The 21,964-nt window shown below is 44.9% G+C and overlaps 1 protein-coding gene across 1 annotated transcript in view; it reads left to right on the forward strand.

The window, feature by feature from the left end:
• Window positions 1-21,964, forward strand: part of STK32B (serine/threonine kinase 32B) — a 363,907-nt gene that overhangs the window by 170,099 nt on the left and 171,844 nt on the right. The window contains exon 5 of the mRNA XM_073574498.1: window positions 17,894-17,931. Within this exon, the coding sequence (XP_073430599.1) occupies window positions 17,894-17,931 (38 nt within the window). The remainder of the gene's footprint in view (window positions 1-17,893; window positions 17,932-21,964) is intronic.

Raw genomic sequence — 21,964 nt, forward strand, 5'->3', positions numbered from 1 at the left:
AGCATCAGGTGTAAATAACTATTTAGAGCAGATCTCTAAATGGTGACTTGTGTATAGCCCTGTACAGAAGAGCAGATCTGAATGGGGGTGCGATAGGAAACCGTGGAGCTTGGTTTACTGGCTTGGTGCGATTTCAGTGGAAAAGCTTTGGTTGTCATTATACCGGTAATGGGGGCTCTGGGTGTCACTTCTGTGAGTTTGGAAGGAGCTGGTTGTCGTTCCCTACCCTCTTTCACAGCTGGATGTGGCTCTCAAGGTCAGAAAGGTTGGGGACCTCTGCTCTATGGGTAGGCAGGAGATGCAGGGATAGGCTTTTTTCCATGAATAAGAGGTGGGAGGCAGGACTTAGCAGTCTACTCTAAGAGGAGATCAGGACGCCTTGCTTTCTCCACAAAATAGCATAGGAGGCATGACAGAGCCAAAGAAGTGGCACTGAGTTGTAAACGAGAGAAAGAGGAGTGAAGAGAGCACCAGCTAGCTGGTCAAAAAGGTAAATCCTGTAACTATTGCCAACTTGGGAGACATAAACACAATGACTGATGGCCGTTTGTACCTCTTACTCCTCATCCATAGAATTTCATAAGCACCAACTATCATTTCCTATCTCAGTAATGGGGAAATCTGTCTTCATTGAAAACAGATTTTACTGATTTTTCCCAAGAATTGACAGTGAAAGATCAGTCCAGGAGGAGAAAGAAGCAGATTTAGATGATGAGATATATTACAAAGTTGCTTGTTTTCACCAATACCATTGATTTATGAAATAAAAATTAGAAATACTGGAACTTTTTAATGATTTTACATCTTTCTGATAACGCAGGCCAGTTATATGTTTACATGACTAATTTCCCCATAGAACCTTTCAAGGATTAGTGCAGTTTATATTTCAGTAAGTACCCGAGTATTTACCAGTCTTTTCAGTGACTCAGTTTCTCTTTTACTTATATTTTTTAAAGGTATTATTATATAGCTTGATATAGTATAATACCATAATCATGAGGATTAAATTCCAAGAGAAAGAACATTATTATATCAACATTCACTAGATGAAATGCTGGCACTTAAGAATAAATTTCAGTCTTTAAAATCTACAGCTAGTTCTTCAATGCAAAAAGCTTGTTCAGCTGACAGCTATTCTTCACAACCCCCATATCTGCACATGCATCTCGCCCGAGTTTTCATGAGTTCACATTGGCCATGGTGTGAGTGAACCACTAGCAAATACTCCTGGCAAAGGCAATCTCCTAGGAAAACAAAAAAATTGCGTGTTGAATAGTAATGAGCAAATCTTCCGGAATTCTATTAGACGGATCTACTAAAATTTTGGCCAGTAAATTCCATTCACATGAAATTTATTTTCTGTGAATCAAATGTGTCGTATAATCCCCTGAGGTCTCTACAGATCTGAGAGCATAATAAATGTAGGCTAACAAAGATGTTAAAAAATCCACCTGTGCAACCATGGAGTCTATCTCAGGCGAGTTCTCCCACCACATCTTGGAATCTTCATACCCTCTGTGTTGACTAAGCCTCAAAATGTCTTGGGGGTCAAGTAAGTAACAGTCACTCAAAGGCCTCATTTGGGCATCATGATGTTCTGAGGCTTGGATAGAACAAAGAGGCCAAAGATGCATGGACGTGGCGGGAGATGACACTGGAGAACAAGGTGGGAAATTTTGTTTTAAACCGCTTTCATTGTCTAAATTTTGGATTTACCTGAATTTTGAGAAATACCAAATAAATTTGATTAGTTTAAAATCCATCCTCTTTAGAATCACTCTGTATCTTTAGTGTTGAAACTCAATATATCTGATCCTTTTTTTCACATCATGAATGATCTGTAAAGGAAGAGCTGAAAACAGGCTCGGACTGAGCTGCCGGAGAACAGGTAAATCCACCGGTGCGCCCCTCTCCATGAATAGCAGTCCGCACTATATACTTAATTCACTATGAACAAAAGTAGCATCTCATCACCATTTATTCGACAAATTACTCAGTATAATATTACTTAGAAGCAGAGGGAAATTTGTGAATAAGCTTAATGTAATATTTACATGTAAGTGAACAGTGGGCATCCAGAGTGAATGGCGGGCCCTTGGCATCTCAGTCCGACACCAGCTGGAAAACCCTCCGACAAATAAGAAAGCTTGCTGTTCTCATTGAAATCAGCTAGTTTTTGTTGACTTTTCTCTAATATGTATGGAGACCTTTAAAACAGAAGTCTATGGAATTTGAAGGATCGCATTGTCACCTTACATGAGACTGATCGTACCCAAATAAAAGTTGTTTTCTGGTTTATGAAAGACATTTTCCACACCTTATTAAAAGTATTATATTCTTTTGGAGGGGAGTTGTGACGGAGTCAGCTTCTCTGAGTCGATTTCTAGAGTGGACCCTCTGGGCCGTGGCACCCAGCCACCTCGGACGAGCTGACCTTGTGAGGAACCACCCCGTATACAGGGAATGTCAGGGGCAAGACCAAGGGGGTGAGTCACCACGACTGCTGGAACCAGACGACCGACTCATGGAAGACACAAGTGCGAGTGTCTGGCAACAGGGAACGTGCAGGATACAAGACAAGACAAAGCGTGGTCACAGGGTATCTTCATTAATGCGTGGTTTCAGGGTAACAACAAGTTTAAGACATAATTACGAGGACAACGTGAGGCATAGCAAGGCGCGTGCGAGGGCCTGGGTTCAGGCATGGGCTAGATGGCATCGGACTCCGGACATCTGGCAAATATCGACAGGCTCCGGACATCAGGCTGCGGACATCAGCTCTGGACATCAGGCCACAGTCATCAGGGTCCGGACCTCTGGCAGCGATCGGCAGGCTCCGGACATCCGTCAGGCAAGCCAGGGTTCAGGCAAGGAGGCACGCCAGCGTTCAAGACATGGTACGTGTTAGGAGACATGCCAAGGTCCAAGGCAGGGTTCAAGGCAGGATGCGTGCTGGAGACACACCAGGGTCCAAGGCAGGGTTCTAAGCAGGATACGTGCTAGGAGACACACCAGAGTCCAAGACAGGGTTCTAGGCAGGATACGTGCTAGGAGACTCACCAGAGTTCAAGGTTCAAGGCAGGGTGCGTGCTACAGGACACGCCAGGGTTCAGGTGAGGGCCTGTGCGTGCTAAGAGACATGCCAGGGTTCAGTCTAAGGCCTGTGCATGCTAGAGGGCACGCCAGGGTTCAGGCTGAGGCCTGTGCGTGCTTGAGGGCATGCCAGGGTACAGGCTAGGGCCTGTGCATGCTAGAAGGCACGCCAGGGTTCATGGCAGGTACTGTGCGTGCTTTAGAGTAGCACGAGGAGGTATGCCAAGGACCAGGCTAGTGCCTGCGCATGCCAGGAGGGCACACAATGCACAGTGCAAGGACAGTGTGAGTGCAAGGAAGCATAGACAGCATGGCTGTGGCACTGGCTAGCTGGTCGGGCTGAGGCACAGACAGGCGGGCACGACTGAGGTGAGCACGACTGAGGCACAACAGGCGGACACAGCTAAGTCACTGGCCGACGAGCAAGGCTGAGGCACAAGCAGGCAGGCATGAGCAAGGCGGGCATGGCTGAGGCACAAACAGGCAGGCCAGGGAAGGCCAGATGCGTGCAAAGGGCACGCGAAGAAACAAGACAAGGCAAAGTACAGAACAAGGAGCGGAACTTTGGCTGAAGCACAGAGCCAGGTACAAGAAAGAGAAGTGGAGCGTATTCTAGAGCCCAGAGCCGGGTCAGAGACATAGAGCAGAGTACAGACAGGTAGCGGAACGTATGCTGAGACACAGAGCCGGATACAAGGAAAAAGTGGAGTGTATGCTAGAGCACAGAGCCGGGTATATGGCAAAGCACAGAGTACAAGACAGGGCTTGTACTAAAGGAGCACGGGAAGACAGAATACAAAGATAAGGCTTAAAGCAGAGTATATGGCCAAAGCGAGTACAGACCGCACGGCGAGACACAGTACGCAAACAGGCTTGTGCAAGAGAGCACGATAGGACACAGTGAAAGAACGAAGCAGAACTTGTGCTAAAGGAGCACAATAAGACAGAGTACAGAGAAAGCACACAAGGCAAGACACAGGACACAAGGTAAGATGCAGGACACGAGACAAAGTGCAGGACACCAGACGAAGACAGGACACCAGACAAAGTACAGGACAAGGACAAACACAGGACACCAGACGAAGTACAAGCACAGAGCCTGTGCGAAGAATCACAACAGGGCAGAGTGCAGGGGCACAGAATACAGGGAGCAACCGGGCAGACCAAACAGCCTAGCAGGGAAGCAACACGATACTCAGGCCCCGACCCCGACCCAACCATAGCAGTTGCTGTCTGATATAGGGCATTAACACCTGGACTTCCGGGTCAGTAGCATGGGGGAGGACTTCCGGGTCAGATCCTCCAGAACCATAGAGCGGGTCACTGGGTCAGGTCCTCCTGGACCATAGAGAGGATCACATGGTTGGGTCCTCTAGGACCATAGAGAGGATTGCTGGATCAGGTCCTCCTGGACCATAGAGAGGATCACATGGTCGGGTCCTCCAAGACCATAGAGAGGATTGCTGGATCCAGTCCTCCAGGACCATAGAGAGGACAGCAGCAGGCAGAGCAGAGACGGGTGCACACACAGCAACGGCATGCAGCCATGAGGTAAAGCACACATGCGCACAGCAATGGCATGCAGCCATGGTAAGGTACACGTGCGCACTAGCGATGGCACACAGCCATGAGATGAAGCACATGTGCGCACAAGCAATGGCGTATAGCCATGAGGTAGAGCACGAGTGCGCACCAGCAACGGTAGGCAGCCATGATATAAGGTGCGCGTGCACACTGCTCCAGGGGTCGAGCAGCATAACAGACCCGACAGGCATAACAGTGAGGTGCGCGTGCACACTGCTCCAGGGGTCATGCAGCATAACAGACATGACAGGCATGACAGTCAGGTGCGCGTGCACACTGCTCCAGGGGTCATGCAGCATAACAGACATGACGGGCAAGACAGGAGTATTCCATTCAAGACCTCCATTAACTAGCTGGAGTGTAAAGCATTGCAGAGTGCCTCTCTGGAGGACTCAACATCTCTACACATTACATGTGTAGAAGTGGTGGAGCTTATCCTCTGCCCCCTAACACTCTAAGGGGATAAATGTTGCTTAGGCAGAGTTAACTTTAATGACCAGCCCAGTTTGGGAGGGGGATCTGAGAGGTAGTGCCAAGTTCAGGAAATGACAGTACAGTGGAGGACAATAGTGTGAATTGACAGCAGTAGTCTCACGCAAGAGGCAACTAGGGACATCATGGGCCTAATACTCAGGGCAGTAGATTGCCAAAAATACCCTTCCTTGTGATTCCATCTGCCGGCCTGGGGAACCTAGAGATGGACGTCGGGGCCCTTGGGCGCTCTCAGCCTGGTAAGCTACAGGGAAAGATGGACTTAAACTCTAAGAGACTTATATGTACAAGGAACAAAGGTCACACCTAAAGATCTATAACTATGAAAAAATGGATTAAAACAGTGTCAGTATGGACAGGAGTGCAAACCACTCGGATGAATTGAAAAAAACAAAAAGGAGGAAACCAAGTAACGGTTGAATGGCAGATTTAAAGTAGAAGGACAAAAAAATAGTAAAATATTTATTAAAACAAATATCAGGGCAAATAGTGGCACAAAGGCGCACACATACAATAGAATTACATAGTAGATAGCATAAATTGGCAAAAAAAATATATATATATGTTTTGCATATTAAAGGAAGAGTAACATACCCCACACATGACTACAATTCATACGTCCCCATGGTTGTCAATAAGCATGATTGTACTTTTTTAAGTTACTCTATCTTTAATATGCAAAAAATATATACAGTGGGGAAAAAAAGTATTTAGTCAGTCAGCAATAGTGCAAGTTCCACCACTTAAAAAGATGAGAGGCGTCTGTAATTTACATCATAGGTAGACCTCAACTATGGGAGACAAACTGAGAAAAAAAATCCAGAAAATCACATTGTCTGTTTTTTTTTTTCATTTTATTTGCATATTATGGTGGAAAATAAGTATTTGGTCAGAAACAAAATTTCATCTCAATACTTTGTGATATATCCTTTGTTGGCAATGACAGAGGTCAAACGTTTTCTGTAAGTCTTCACAAGGTTGCCACACACTGTTGTTGGTATGTTGGCCCATTCCTCCATGCAGATCTCCTCTAGAGCAGTGATGTTTTTGGCTTTTTGCTTGGCAACACGGACTTTCAACTCCCTCCAAAGGTTTTCTATAGGGTTGAGATCTGGAGACTGGCTAGGCCACTCCAGGACCTTGAAATGCTTCTTACGAAGCCACTCCTTCGTTGCCCTGGCGGTGTGCTTTGGATCATTGTCATGTTGAAAGACCCAGCCACGTTTCATCTTCAATGCCCTTGCTGATGGAAGGAGGTTTGCACTCAAAATCTCACGATACATGGCCCCATTCATTCTTTCATGTACCTGGATCAGTCGTCCTGGCCCCTTTGCAGAGAAACAGCCCCAAATCATGATGTTTCCACCACCATGCTTTACAGTAGGTATGGTGTTTGATGGATGCATCTCAGTATTCTTTTTCCTCCAAACACAACAAGTTGTGTTTCTACCAAACAGTTCCAGTTTGGTTTCATCAGACCATAGGACATTCTCCCAAAACTCCTCTGGATCATCCAAATGCTCTCTAGCAAACTTCAGACGGGCCCGGACATGTACAGGCTTAAGCAGTGGGACACGTCTGGCACTGCAGGATCTGAGTCCATGGTGGCGTAGTGTGTTACTTATGGTAGGCCTTGTTACATTGGTCCCAGCTCTCTGCAGTTCATTCACTAGGTCCCCCCGCGTGGTTCTGGGATTTTTGCTCACCGTTCTTGTGATCATTCTGACCCCACGGGGTGGGATTTTGCGTGGAGCACCAGATCGAGGAAGATTATCAGTGGTCTTGTATGTCTTCCATTTTCTAATTATTGCTCCCACAGTTGATTTCTTCACTCCAAGCTGGTTGGCTATTGCAGATTCAGTCTTCCCAGCCTGGTGCAGGGCTACAATTTTGTTTCTGGTGTCCTTTGACAGCTCTTTGGTCTTCACCATAGTGGAGTTTGGAGTCAGACTGTTTGAGGGTGTGCACAGGTGTCTTTTTATACTGATAACAAGTTTAAACAGGTGCCATTACTACAGGTAATGAGTGGAGGAAAGAGGAGACTCTTAAAGAAGAAGTTACAGGTCTGTGAGAGCCAGAAATCTTGATTGCTTGTTTCTGACCAAATAGTTATTTTCCACCAGAATATGCAAATAAAATGAAAAAAAAACAGACAATGTGATTTTCTGGATTTTTTTTTCTCAGTTTGTCTCCCATAGTTGAGGTCTACCTATGATGTAAATTACAGACGCCTCTCATCTTTTTAAGTGGTGGAACTTGCACTATTGCTGACTGACTAAATACTTTTTTTCCCCACTGTATATTTTTTGTCAATTTGTGTTGTCTACTCAAAAGTTTACACACCCTGGTAGGATTTTTGCTTTCTTGGCCTTTTTTCAGAGAATATGCATTATAGCCAATAAAACCCATCTCTGTCAACTTCTGTGCATGTTATCAGGCCAAAATCACCAGGGTATGTAAACTTTTGATCAGAGTCATTTGGATGTTTTGGGTTGTCATTATGATTTAAAAAGAGAAAACACAGTAGTTTGACAATAAATGGCTTCCCCAACCACTAACCATGAGTGGAGAAAAAGTTTTGGTGTTATCATTCATATTCTCTGAAAGAGGCCAAGAAAGCAAAAATTCTGCCGGGGTATGTAAACTTTTGAGCACAACTGTATGTAATTCTATTGCATGTGTGCACCTTTGTGCCATCATTTGCAGTGATGCTTACTTTAATTAAGTCTATTTTACTATTTTTTGTCCTTCTACTATAAATCCACCATTTAACCGTTACTCGGTTTCCTCCTTTTTGCTTTTTTCAAACTTTAAGAGGCAGAGGTGTTGCAATCCGTGTGCACTACTAGTGGTGGAGAAGAATTCCTAGTACTAGGAAAGATAGCAAGAGCAGGGTGGTACTGGCCCACAGGAGAAATGGAGGATTCTCCGGTGGGCCCAAGCACTGACACCTCCTGACATATTGGCCAGCAGCTGCCTAGGGCCCCCACTGCTCCAGGGGCCCCTAGCCAGTGGCGTGTCGCTAACAGCGGCACACCCAGCTGCTATGGGGCCCCTGAGTCAAGTGGGGCCTTCCCAGGGCCAACGGAGCAGCAACTGAAGACAGGAGCCTGTTCCTGCTGCTAAAGAGAAATGATTATTCATGCTTCTCCATGCCCCCATGGGCATGGAGAGGAGTGAATACCATTTCACTTTAATAGCGGGCAGCGTTAACAGCAGGCTAAGGCTAACACTGCCCCCATGTAAAGCCGGTACTGCTGAATCTGGGCCCCGGAGGTGGGCCCCTAAAGGGCAGCAAACCCTGATTACGATCCCTGTAGCTTGGGACCTGAGCGGAGCAGCAGGGATCTGATGCCACCCTCCTTCCTGCCTGGCACTTCCTGTCTGACACAGCGCGGCTGGATGACATCATCATTCAGCGCGGCTGTTTCAGAGAGGAAGCTGCTGGGATGCGCTGCGGCGAACGTGTGGAGAGGTGAGTGGGTGCTGTGTGTGTCTGCCTGCTTGTGTGTGTGTGTGTGTGGTGGGGTGCGGTGCTTTGTGTGTGTGTGTGTGTATGTGTGAGAGAGTGGTGCGTTGCTGTGTGTGTTTGGTGCTGTATGTGTGAGATTGGTGCTGTGTGTGTGTATTGGAGATTGGCAATGATTTGGGTGATGGAGAGAACAGTGATGGGGTGGAGGGGGAGAATGCAATGTTGTTGGTGGTGGAAAGGACAATGGGGTGGTGAAGGAGGAAGCAATGATGGAGGTGGTGGGGGAGGAGGCAATGATGGTGGTGGGGGTAGTAATGATGGAGGTGTTGGAATGGGCAATGATGGGGGTGGTGGGAGAGAAAGCAATGATGCTTGTGGTGTAAAGGACAATGATGGTAGTGATGGAAAGGACAATGGTGGTAGGGGAGGAAGCAATGATGGTGGTTGGGGGAGGCAATGATGATGGTGGTGGGGGAGGCAATGAGGGAGGTGGTACATAATGGACAATGATGGGGTGGTAGGGGAGAAGGCAATGATGGTTGTGGTGGAAAGGACAATGATGATGGTGGTGGGGAGAGGCAATGATGGAAGTGTTGGAATGGGCAATGATGGTGGTAGTGGAAAGGACAAATATGGTAGTGGTGAAAAGGGCAATGGTGGTGGGGAAGAAGGCAATGATGGAGGTGGTGGGTGAGAAGGCAATGATGGAGGTGGTGATGAGGACAATGATGGGGGTATAGACAATTATTGAGGTGGAGAGGGGCTGCATTATACCCTTTGAGGGGGTTGCATTATACTCTATGAGGGGGCTACATTATATTCTATGGGGGGCTGCATTATATTCTGTGTGGGGGCTGCATTATTCTATCATGGGGCTACATCATACTATATGATGGGAGCTGCATTATGCCCTATGAGGGGACTACAGTATATTCTATGGGGGGGCTGCCTTATGAAGGGAGTTGCATTATACTCTGAGGGGGCTGCATTATATTCTGTGGAGGGGCTGCATTATACTATATGAAGGGGGCTGCATTATATTCTGTGTGGGGGCTGCATTATTCTCTCAGTGGGGCTACATCATACTACATGAGGGGAGCTGCATTATGCCCTATGAGGGGGCTACAGAATATTCTATGGGGGCTGCCTTATGAGGAGGTTGCACTATACGCTGAGGGGACTATATTATACCATATGAAGGGGCTTGCATTATGCCATATGAGGATGCTACATTATATTTTATGGGGGTGGCTGCATTATACCATATGAGAGGGTTGCATTATATTTTGTGGGGTGCTGTATTATACCCTATGAGGGGAGCTGCATTATTTTATATGAGGGGGGCTGCATTATATTCCATGAGGGAGGCTACATTATATTCCATGAGGGAGGCTACATTATATTCTATGAGGGGGCTAAATTGTATTCTATGAGGGGGCTACATTGTATTCTTTGAGGATGCTGCATTATACTATATGAGGGGGCTGCTTTATATTCTATGAGGGAGGCTACCCCAACCCCTGCTACATAATTAAGACGTGTACTACCTTATAATATACCCTGATATTAGCACATTTTACCACACAATTGGTGGTCTTGTATTTATTTCTATCTACATAGTAGGCCCCAAGAAGGATTTTCTCTGGTGGGCCCACGGTGCTGTGGGGAAGGTGACTTGACGGACAGACTTGACTGAAGGAAGAAGGGACGGTTTGTGCACTATTGACAGATATTGGCAATGACAGAAGGGAAACAGCTGGAGGAAGATAGAAAAGGGAGTGCAATACCTGGATTTGACCACAAGATGGCATGGGGGAGCGTAGTTTAGGACTTGACAGCAGCTTAAGGCTATAGAAACCGCTTAGTCATGGGGGGCGGGGAGATAGGAACCCAAGAGGGGATTTCCCAAGGGGGGAGATATATAGAACAGGAGTGGGTTCCAGAGAGTTCTAGTCCCGGGAGGAGCTCAGGAGCAAAAGACTGACAATGGTGGAGAGCTCGACCAGAGGACTGACGGGAAGAGACAGTCAGGGGGGTGGCCCTGACATCAAGAACCACAGGACAGACGAGGCCCCGTGGGTAACGATTGGACGACGTTCTCGGGCAGGTGAAGTGCTGGCGGTAGATAGGTCTAGGACAGCCCCAGCGAAAGATCCACGAGGAAGGTCACTACGACTGAAGGAAAGGTGAAGGTACCCGGGCCTGAGTACGGAGAGCTGTAAAGGAACTGCGGTGTATGGCTCCTGTCGTCAGGAGGATGGCCAATCAAACCCGGACCTGTTGCAACTGAAATCTGCCTCCATCTCGTCTCTGTGTCGGCTGTGCGCGGTAAGCAGTGGACCACCAACCAATCTGGGCCCCTACTACAGTGCTCCAGTCCGACGCTGAGCAAGTGGGACACTCTACCCATACCAGGGCTGAAGTTTGTGTCCGATATCTGTGGGAAAGACAACAACCTGTTGGGTTTTGTGGATATCTCCTGTGCTGCTAGTTTAATGAAGATGGTATATAAGGGTATTTTTCAAGAAATTGCGGGTTTTTATTCAATGCGTTTCGAAGTGACAGGCATTTCTTCCTTTTTACTACCATTTGTTCCATAAATGTTTGACTGTTTTTATGAACCTTGTGTCCACTAGATTGATTGCTTCCAAGGTTCCAGGAGAGGAAAACCTGGAGCCAAAGGAGGTCTGCGGGAAATGTGATGCACCCCACATAAAGCAGCACACCGGGACGGGGATATGTGTTATCTGTAGAGTGCCAGAGAGAGTGGAAGCAGCATCTCGCCCACGACTACCTCGCTTGGGCACTTTACACTTGTTTAGTCTATAGATTTTAAAAAGGCACCATGTAATACGTAATTTCACTTAAGGTGGTGAGGTGATGCTGATGAGGAATTATAAGAAAAAGGAACAGCATCCGGTCCAGGTGAAAAATCGTATCAAAGATTTATTCTGCTTTGTATTTTATACTGGCAGAATAAATCTTTGATACGATTTTTCACCTGGACCGGATGCTGTTCCTTTTTCTTATATGGACTATTGTTCATTTGGGTCCATGAATCTCTGAACCTGCATTTACTTTTCCGCTGTGCTGTCGGCTGCCTTTTGCTGCATGCTGATGAGGAATTAATCTCAAGCATCCACATATGAGTTTAAAAAGCGCATGAACCATCTATCCCTAGGTCATCATAAGTAATATGAAAGATTCATTCATGAATAGTGTTAGCCTCAGAATTTAGGTCACTTGTTCCCCCGCTCTGTCAATGATACAGAATCTGGTATGAATTTCGTAAGTTCCGTGTGACTGGTCTAAAAGATGAAATTTTGTTCCAGGTTTGGTATTCGCAGTGGAAGGAGGTAATGCTATTACTTCATGAAACTGAACGGTGAAATAAATAACCCTGACACTACCGTCATGGGGGCACTCATTTAGCTTGAAAAAGATGTATAGATGTTGTCCATTTATTTATAGGACAGACAGTGTTATGGATCGAGTGCGCTCCACAGATTACTTCAGTGAGAGAATCGGGTGATTATGAAAAATGATTCCAGAAAACATAGCTAAAAATACTCCGGCTGTGTATCACTGGTGTAAAATGGGCCATAGCTTATCTCCCATTTCTAAAGCTTCTGTTAGTAGTATCTCCTGTAGTGACCATCATTGCACAATACTCCTGTACTGTACTGTGAATGAGGAAAGGGAGGTTTGTTGGCAAGAAATAAGGTTGCCGCTGAAGGGTTACTTACATATGATGCCAACAATATTCCATAACTTAACCTTGTAGTATGAAAGAGGTTTTTTTCAGTATACTGCATTACAATGGACCATCAATGTATGGGGCCCCAATGATTAGTAGAATAAAGGGCCAGTATTTAATGCAAACCTTTCACTACTATACTTAGTGAGCATCCTCCATGGAAGAGTATATGCCAATAGTTATTGATTTGCCTGGACTCGTCCCGATTATTTGGAAACATTCTCAGATGTCAAGAGGGCAGGGATAACACAAACTCCACCTAAAAATGGGCAGTCTAGGTTCCAGAACAAAATCCCCAAAATGCCAACATCAATGTTGGTACCTAAGTACGAATGTAGATGCTTTGTCTGGTCGTCTCAGCCCAGTGAACACTCTTGAGCTGTAGGGTCACACATATGGACATGACCGCACTTCTTCATCCTGCTGATTGTTGTCGTCCCCTATTAGACATGCATCGATGGCTTATCCATTATGACAGCATCTGTACCCAAGCCCATTAATTTCTATGGGACATAAAATACATGCATTAGTCTTCAGATATGCCTTTTTACCATTGTGATCTATATAATGAAGGTGAAAGTAAGTTTAAAAAATTATTATTATTATTTATTTATATAGCACCATTGATTCCATGCTGCTGTACATGAGAAGCGGATACATAAAAATTACAGATATCACTTACAGTAAACAAGCTAACAATCACAGACTGATATAGAGGGGAGAGAGGACCCTGACCTTGCGGGCTTACATTCTACAGGATGGTGGGGAGGGAGACAGTAGGTTGGGGGGTTGCAGCAGCTACAGTGATCGTGAGGTGGTTGCTCCAGTAGTGGTGAAGAGGCAGCAGGGATCATTGCAGTCTGTAGGCTTTCCTGAAGAAGTGGGTTTTCAAGTTCCGTCTGAAGGATCCAAGTGTGGTTGATAGCCAGACATGTTGGGGCAAGGAATTCCAGAGGATGGGGGCTATTTGGGAGAAGTCTTGGAGGCGGTTGGGTAAGAGCGAATAAGTGTGGAGGAGAGAAGGAGGTCTTGAGAGGATCGGAGATTACATGAGGGAAGATATCAGGAGATTAGTTCAGAGATATATGGAGGAAACAGGTTATAGATGGCCTTGTAGGTCAGTATTAGTAATTTGAATTGGATACACTGAGGGAATGGGAGCCAGTGAAGAGATTTGCAGAGCGGAGAAGCGGAGGAGTAGCGAGGAGAGAGATGAATTAGTCGAGCAGCAGAGTTAAGGATGGACTGGTGAGGTGCGAGGGTGTTAGCAGGTAGGCCACAGAAAAGGATGTTGCAGCAGTCGAGACGGGAGATGATGAGGGCATGCACAAGCATTTTAGTAGAGTAAGGGTTCAGGAAGGGACGGATTCTGGAATTATTTTTGAGCTGGAGGCGGCAGGAGGTGGAGAGAGCTTGGATGTGCGGTTTGAAGGACAGGGCAGAGTCAAGGGTTACTCCGAAGCAGCGGACCTCTGGTACGGGGGGAAAGCATGATGTCGTCGATTGTTATAGATAGGTCAGATAAGGAAGATCTGTGAGATGCGGGAAAGATGATCAGTTCAGATTTGTCCACATTCAGTTTGAGGAAGCGGGAGGAGAAGAAGGAGGATATGGCTGAAAGACACTGTGGGATTCTCGAGAGCAGAGAGGTGATGTCTGGGCCAGAGAGGTAGATCTGAGTATCATTGGCATAAAGGTGGTACTGGAATACATGAGACATTATGAGTTACCCTAGGCCAAGTGTATAGATTGAGAAGAGTAGGGGCCTAGAACAGAGCCTTGGGGGACTCCAAAAGAGAGAGGGTGGGATGAGGAGGTAGTGTGGGAGCGGGAGGCGCTTATTGTGCGGTTGGAGAGGTATGAGGAGATCCAGGATAGGGCGAGGTCTTTGATGCCAAAGGAAGAGAGGATCTGTAGTAGGAGGCAGTGGTCAACTGTGTCGAAATCAGAGGACAGGTCTAGAAGGAGGAGTATAGAGTATTGTCCGTTCGCTTTGGCTGTAAGTAGGTCGTTAGTAATTTTGGTCAGGGCTGTCTCAGTGGAGTGATGGGGGCGGAAACCAGATTGTAGATTGTCAAAGAGCAGGTTAGATGAGAGGTGGGAGGAAAGTTCAGTGTGGACTTGCTGCTCCAGGAGTTTGGAAGCGAATGAGAGAAAATGGGAAAAAATGATAGATATAGCTATCAAAATGTTATCAGCTTGGCCATACATTTAGATAATTTGCAGATCTGAAAAAGTCCCTTAAAGAGGATCTGTCAATTGCTCAAAAAAATAAGTTAAATACCTTGTAAAAATCCATGTGCTCCCCTGATTCTAACACTTTTTTCCATTTTCCACTGCATCATTCTATTGCAGAGATATTCACATTTGTTTCTTCAGGAGCGCAGCATGTGAAATCTCTGCTGGTAGTGAAACTGGGCGTTTCTTCAGAGTGTTCTCTGGGGCTGAGCGCTTTCACTCTTTCTTCAAAGAGGCTGTCAATCACAGCTCAGAAGTGTCTGAGATATATAGACTGCTAGATCAGCTGCCGAGCTATGAGTCCTAGCATCTGGGAAGGTGGGGTGAAAGCGCGCATCGCCAAATAAGACTCTGAAGAAACTTCAAAACTGAAGAAAATTCAAGTCTATGGATGAGAGAAAAATAATGAATGCTGAATGGAGCCAGAGAACAGGATCTGTTTATTACGGATACATTGCAGTTTTGTAATGTAAGAAACTGTAAATGGTCCTGTAAATGATTAATAACTGCTGCTGTAAAAAATGGATTGCATGTGGATGACAAGTGAGAAAAAAAATGTCCCACTTTTCTGGATGAGAACGGGATTGATTTTTTTTTTATTATATTGTCGTGTGACCCTAGCCTTGATACTCTGTGGAGAGGCTAACAGCACTGTCACATGCAGAAATTTACTTTTTTATTATTAAAGGGGATAATTAAAGTACATTTACTTCCTATCCACAGGATGGATGATAAATGTTTGATTACCATGGATTCAACTGCTGGGAAACCCACTGATTCCAAAAACAGGAGTCTCCAAGTCCCCCTTGTGTATGGAGAAGTAGTGACTTGAGCGCATGTGACCACTGCTCCATTCACTTCTATGTGACTAATAGAATGAGTAGCTCTCTAAGTCCTATAGAAGTGAATGGTTAAACATGTTTATCATCAATCTAACCACCCAAGGACCGTTGAGAAAGGTCTATGCTTTGCCATTATGTGGGAAGAAAGAATATTTGGAGCCCCATAGCAAATCCTTTTTTTTCCCTACTCCTTAACTTTCACCATTGGAAGTTTTATTTCACTGCCCACGACTTGGAGCCATATCGTTTCATGCCCTGTACAATAATAGTGTGAGGCTTTAAATGAATGTATCACCGAGGTTATTCCAGGCTGGAAAATCTGTGATCATTTCTTTAATTGCTATATCCAGACTCTCAGCGTGACAGATCTCCACCCCCACATCAGCCGCGCTCCGGCAATATCGCTCATTGTTACAATTGAGATGTATTATACATTGCTCTTTTCTAACAGTAGGAAGCTGAAGAATGAACTCCGCATGGATATTAACTGAGCGTTATTTTACAAGTTAAGTGATATTAATGCCAAAACAAACACAATATGGTTCCTTCCTACATCTTTCCCATCTAATCATTTTCTGTTCGCTTTAATTGCATTTTTATAAGGGCTTGAAACAAAATTATTATTATTTATAACAGGAAATTGAAATAAAAAAAATACTTTTTAACATTTTCCTAGAGAAAACACCAAGGAACTTGATAACTAATATTTCCAGAAACTTATTGGTATTGAATTGGCCCTTGGAGGCTGCTTGCTGGGGGTCTCAGGGTCAGGCACAGTATGGGTGTACTTACAGGTGCATCTCACAAAATTAGAATATCATCAACAAGTTAATTTATTTCAGTTCTTCAATACAAAAAGTGAAGCTCATATATTATATAGAGTCATTACACACAGAGTGATCTATTTCACGTGTTTATTTCTGTTAATGTTGATGATTATGGCTTACAGCCAATGAGAACCCAAAAGTCATTATCTCAGTAAAATAGAATACTTTATAACACCAGCTTGAAAAATGATTATAATATTCGAAATGTTGTCCTACTGTAATGTATGTTCAGTAATTGCACTCAGTGCTTGGTCGGGGCTCCTTTTGCATCAATTACTGCATCAATGCAGCGTGGCATGGAGGGTGATCAGCCTGAGGCACTGCTGAGGTGTTATTTGCATATTGGTAGCCTTCCCCCAATTCTGATTGACATTGCTCTCCTCCCAGAGCAGTCTGAATGCTGCCGGCATGTGTGTGCATGTGTAGGATCGTGTGCCGACTGGGGGGTGGTCCCTTCCGGCTGCGAAAAAGACTGGAGTCAGAAGGAAGTTCAATCAGATTCTCTTTATTGGTTGTCTTCTCCAACATCCACAGCAGTACAACAGCTGCCGCACACTGGCCTGGGTACCTGTCACCTCCTCCTCCTTCCAGATGCGACGGCCTTTAGGTTCTTTGGCTGCGCCTGTCTAAGTCACTGGCCACAGCGCTTCCCCTGGTCGAGCCCATCTGTTTAGTCTGAAACCCGACCTCAATGCAAGTCAATAGGGAATAAAAGTCGACATTAAGCGGATGACATTCATCCACTCAATACCGACTTTTATTCCCCATAGGCTTGCATTGGGGTCAGGTTTCAGACGAAACTCCGACTTTTTTTGTCCTAGTCGGACCAGTTTCATCTGAAACAAATTTTGTTTCATGAAACCCGATCCTACCAAAGTCGCTCAACTCTACTAATTAGTTCTTATTTCCCCTTTGTGCACATGCTTTAAGTTTCCTCCCCATAAGTTCTCATATCCTTATGTGCACTTTCCCTCTATTGGTTAGCTGTGCACAGTGGCCTCCCCTCTGGTTCCTCATGAGGTACAAGAAACCCCTTGACGGCCTTTTAGGGAGCCAGGTCCGAGGTGGTGTTTTTTAGTTGTGTGGCTAGGGATCATCTAGTCTGTACAGCGACCAGTAGGGTGTGGGTGTTGAAGGTTTGATTATTCCCGTTATCCGTGTATGAGTGAGTCACATGCATAACATGTTGTTAACTAAGTACCCTACGTTATTTATATGCACTATTACTACTCACATACTTACTACAGGGTATGTGCTCATTTTGTTATTATCTTAGGTTTTGTCTGGTAAATGGCTGCAGTGTGAACGCACACCTGCACATTGCACGTATACCAACTTATGCCCCGGCTCATTTTATTTGGTTTTGATCAAGTACCAGCTGCCAGCTTCCCTTTAACTTGAGGATGTAGAAAAAAATTTGGGAATGGAGGGTGAAAAAAAACTTAGGCACGAGAACACGCTATAACAAACACAGAAGGAATCACTACAATTACGGTCAATATTCACATATACTTAAAGAAAAGTATATTACTAATATGTTTTGATACAAATCTATTAATGATGGATATTTTATTCTGTTTTCTTACAGGGATATCAAGCCAGATAACATCCTGCTGGATGAACATGGTGAGTAGCCTCAATGCTTTTGTATATGTGAGAGACCCTTCTATCTGTGGTTTAATGTAAAAGGATTGGCTGGTGTCATGCAGATTAAACTGATCCATGGTGTAATGTAAACTGTTCGATTTTGACTATTCAAGTTTTCACGCCAGACACCATGACAAAAACCAGATGGACCTCATTACAGGCGCCTTCCGGTAATTTGGCTTCTCTGCCCTTATGAGCAATAGAAATAGAAAATGCAGCAACGGACAGAGCCTACATATAAAAAGTCTAGGTGCAGCCTTCGTCTATCTATATCATCTATTCTCTATCTTTGCACATCTAAAACCCAAACATCTGTCATTTCCATTCTGCATTCTATTCCAGACTGGCCACATGCACTGATGGCGCACACAAATGCCACGCGGATGTCACACGAACACATCGACACACGGACACGGATAGCACAGCACCAGTACTGATTTTTCCAGCACCGGAAATGTCAGGACATATGAAGGAGGCCTAAGCTAAAGATAAGGCCAAACAAGACGACTGGTCTCATGCAACAGATACTCAATATAACACAATGACCAATTTCCACACTATTTATTTTGACATTTGCGTGGCCGTTCCCCAGTCAAGGTTGGGCACCATTAGTTACATGGCCAGTCCCACCCAAAAAAGGTATGTGGTTTATTCCTCTCCCTGTTCAGAACCTATGTAAACTCAGCTGAGCCAAGGTTCGTGTGTATGGGGAGGTCAGGAGGAAAAAATGCTAGATGGACAGCAATCTAAAGTGTACAGCTACAATAAGGACATCCATACACGTTAGACTAGCCGGCAAACAGTCCAATTCTTTTTTCCCGAACATAGGAATTTGGCAGCAGCTCTCTCATAGAGAACATAGGAGCACATGTTTAAGCAAAGCTTTCCTGTATATTGGGGAGTCGAAAGTGACAGGCCATGATTCATCCAACAATTTCCCCAGAATTCTGGAATTAATAATAATCTTTATTTTTATATAGCGCTAACATATTCCGCAGCGCTTTACAGTTTGCACACATTTTCATCACTGTCCCCGATGGGGCTCACAATCTAAATTCCCTATCAGTATGTCTTTGGAGTGTGGGAGGAAACCGGAGTGCCCGGAGGAAACCCACGCAAACACGGGGAGAACATACAAACTCCTTGCAGATGTTGTCCTAGGTGGGATTGGAACCCAAGGCTGCAGCGCTGCAAGGCTGCAGCGCTAACCACTGAGCCACCGTGCTGCCCTAATTAATTGCTTTGAATAATCGCAAAATTTTGGTGCATCTCTAAGTTGTGCAAAAATGTTGTGAGTGTTCACGTTTTCATGCCAGTTTCTCCCAGCTCTGAAAAACTGTGCAGAATTGGAGTGGGACGGGGATGCGATGGGGGAGGAGGGGCGCAACAGATCATCTATTTTAAGTCTCAGACTAAAGTAAGATTTCTGGTGTGGTGCACGGAGGTGAAAAATGCTCAACAGACACTCCAGAATAATGAAGAGACATATACCACTTCATGAATCAGGAGTATGTGACTTCACCATGCCCCCTCATCAAGACCGGCGAGAAAATTGCCGGTCTTGATGAACTGGGGCCATAGTGTTCTTCCGCCCAGTATCTAATAGGTTTAGGGACCTTACACAGTAAAGTAACCCCAAAGGTCAAGCAGAAGAAAGTAAATATTTGCATATTCTATCCAGATTGATAATTTCTTCTGGTGGGCCCAAGAGTCTTCAGACTGATATGCCTTAGAACTTTGTGTAAGACAGTATACAGAAACCGATAAGACATAAACTATAAAACATGAAGGACATTAACATAGTTGTACATCTCCAAAGAGACTTCATGGCCTAACATGGTCTTGATCATCCACCCTTTCCATCTTACCTCTGTACAGGAGAGAGTAGCAGGAGAAGCTGATCTATTATTCTTGAGTACAAGCCCTGTCATTCGGCCTTACCTTGACATAAACTTCAAGCGCATGTTCGCTCACCAGTAAAACATTTCCAATAGGATGCGACTGTTAGAATTTCTCAAGGCTACAGTATGTCACAATCACATATCAGATGCCATCGAGAAATAAACAGCCCTAAAATATATAAAAGGACTATGATGGATGTCTAGATGGGAGTAGTGCGATTCTGCTAATTAGGTGCCTTTCTGTCACAACAGAATAAATGGATATTCAAGTAGGAGGGATCATATAGAAGTATCTTACGTTGGTTTCTGGTAGCTTTTTTAACCCATTAAAGGAATACTGAACTTAAAAAGTAAATGTATAAATTGGACAGGAAACATAGTCATCCTCACTGTTTGCAAATGCTCATTCCTTGGTTAAAATGATCATTTGGTTTGGTTTGCACAAACAGATCATTTTTCTCGGCAGCTCATTGTCCTGTGTAAACAAAAACATGTGCGGTCGAGAACAAATTAAGGCTGTGTATACTTAGTGACCTATCACAGATTGTTCAGTGTCATCTGAAGAGCAGTGTGTAAACGGGATATTAAGTAACCGCCAACATCCATTAGTGCCGCCTTCTGACTCTTGTAAACAGATCATTAGTTTACAGCATCTTCTGCATGATCATGTGTAATTCAGGTGACCGGATGCAACGCACAGAGGACACGATGCAAGAATAATCAGTGAACAGTGTAATTTACAGTGGTTATAAGATGATTGGTGATATTAAACGATGCAAATCAACAATAAACCATATAACGATTCCATTGTAATGACAATGAAAACTCTTTGATACATAACACTAATGTTCTCTTTGCTAGGTGGTTACGCCCGTTCACGGCAGTTGCCATGTAAGTTCTTCTTGCTATTCTGGCACTAGCAGGGGTCACCAGGTTTTCAAGTCTTTCTGAAGAAGTCTAGTAACACGCGTTGAGCCTCCAATGCACCAACCGGCCCCCTCCCCACCTGATGTCCTAGCTCAGGCCAGCCCCAATACCGTTTGTTATAGCTGGAAGTGATGGTCCTGCTCACTCATGGTGTCTCTCTGCTACCGCAGGCATACTCCTCTGGTTGCTGTCCCTCACAGGTCTTTGTTGCTTGACCGTTGCGCCTAGGGTAGGAAGGACTGGGTCTTGATTCTTGATCTCTTGATGAGTGGTTTGTGGTGCCTGGAACTTCACTGGCATAGGGCACAGGTTCTGGTCTTGACCGGCATAGTCTGGACTCTGGGTTTTGACCAGCGCAGTTTGGAACTCTTTGTCTTGAGTGGCGCAGTTTGGATTCTGGTTCTCACCGGATATCGTCAGGACTTTGTCATGTGATGGCCAGCACCTTTGTGGCTTAGGCATTCTGCTGACGCCTGTCACGCTGGCCTCAGTGCTATTCCTGGTCCATGTCTGCTCCACTCTCCTTCTTGATGACAAATATCCCAGGGGTTTTGCGCACTGGGCTTTTATATCCAGGGCCTCTGTCTTGCAAGTCACCTGATCAGGTCCAGCACAAGAACTTGCTCCTCCTGCAATTCTTCTGGTACAAATTGATTCCACCTGTCTTCGCCCTGCCTGAATATGGCTGTCTTTCCTCACTAATGTCACATCACACAAGGGCTCTTTAAGGGTATCACTGCTTCCTCCTACACATGTAAAATACTGCAGTGTACAAAGGGGTTAATCTACCACTAATCAGATCCATCTTCAAATGGTGTTCGGCAAAAGCCATTCCCCATTATGAATTGTTAGGCCATAGTGATCTTTTTTCCTCCTGCAGGCAGAACAGATCAAGAAGGTTCCTGCTGCAGACAGTTGTCCTACAGTCACACACAGGACAATGAGGAGGTTCAGGAAACATGGTTGAGCTTCTGTCACTCACAAATAGGCTTGACGTAAAAGACACATAATTGTGTATTGACTTTAGGTAACCAGAGGATCCTCAGTACCCAAGTGTAACATTGTAACCCTGGAGAAAAAATACTAATTCTAAGATATATGCAAAATCTAAAATGTCAATAAAAAGACAAAGACACAATCTATCTGTTCAAACAAGAACCTGGAAACTATAAAGAAAACTTAAA

This window comes from Dendrobates tinctorius, unplaced genomic scaffold, assembly GCF_039654945.1.
Source record: "Dendrobates tinctorius isolate UK_male_01 unplaced genomic scaffold, ASM3965494v1 ptg000039l, whole genome shotgun sequence".
Taxonomy (NCBI): domain Eukaryota; kingdom Metazoa; phylum Chordata; class Amphibia; order Anura; family Dendrobatidae; genus Dendrobates; species Dendrobates tinctorius.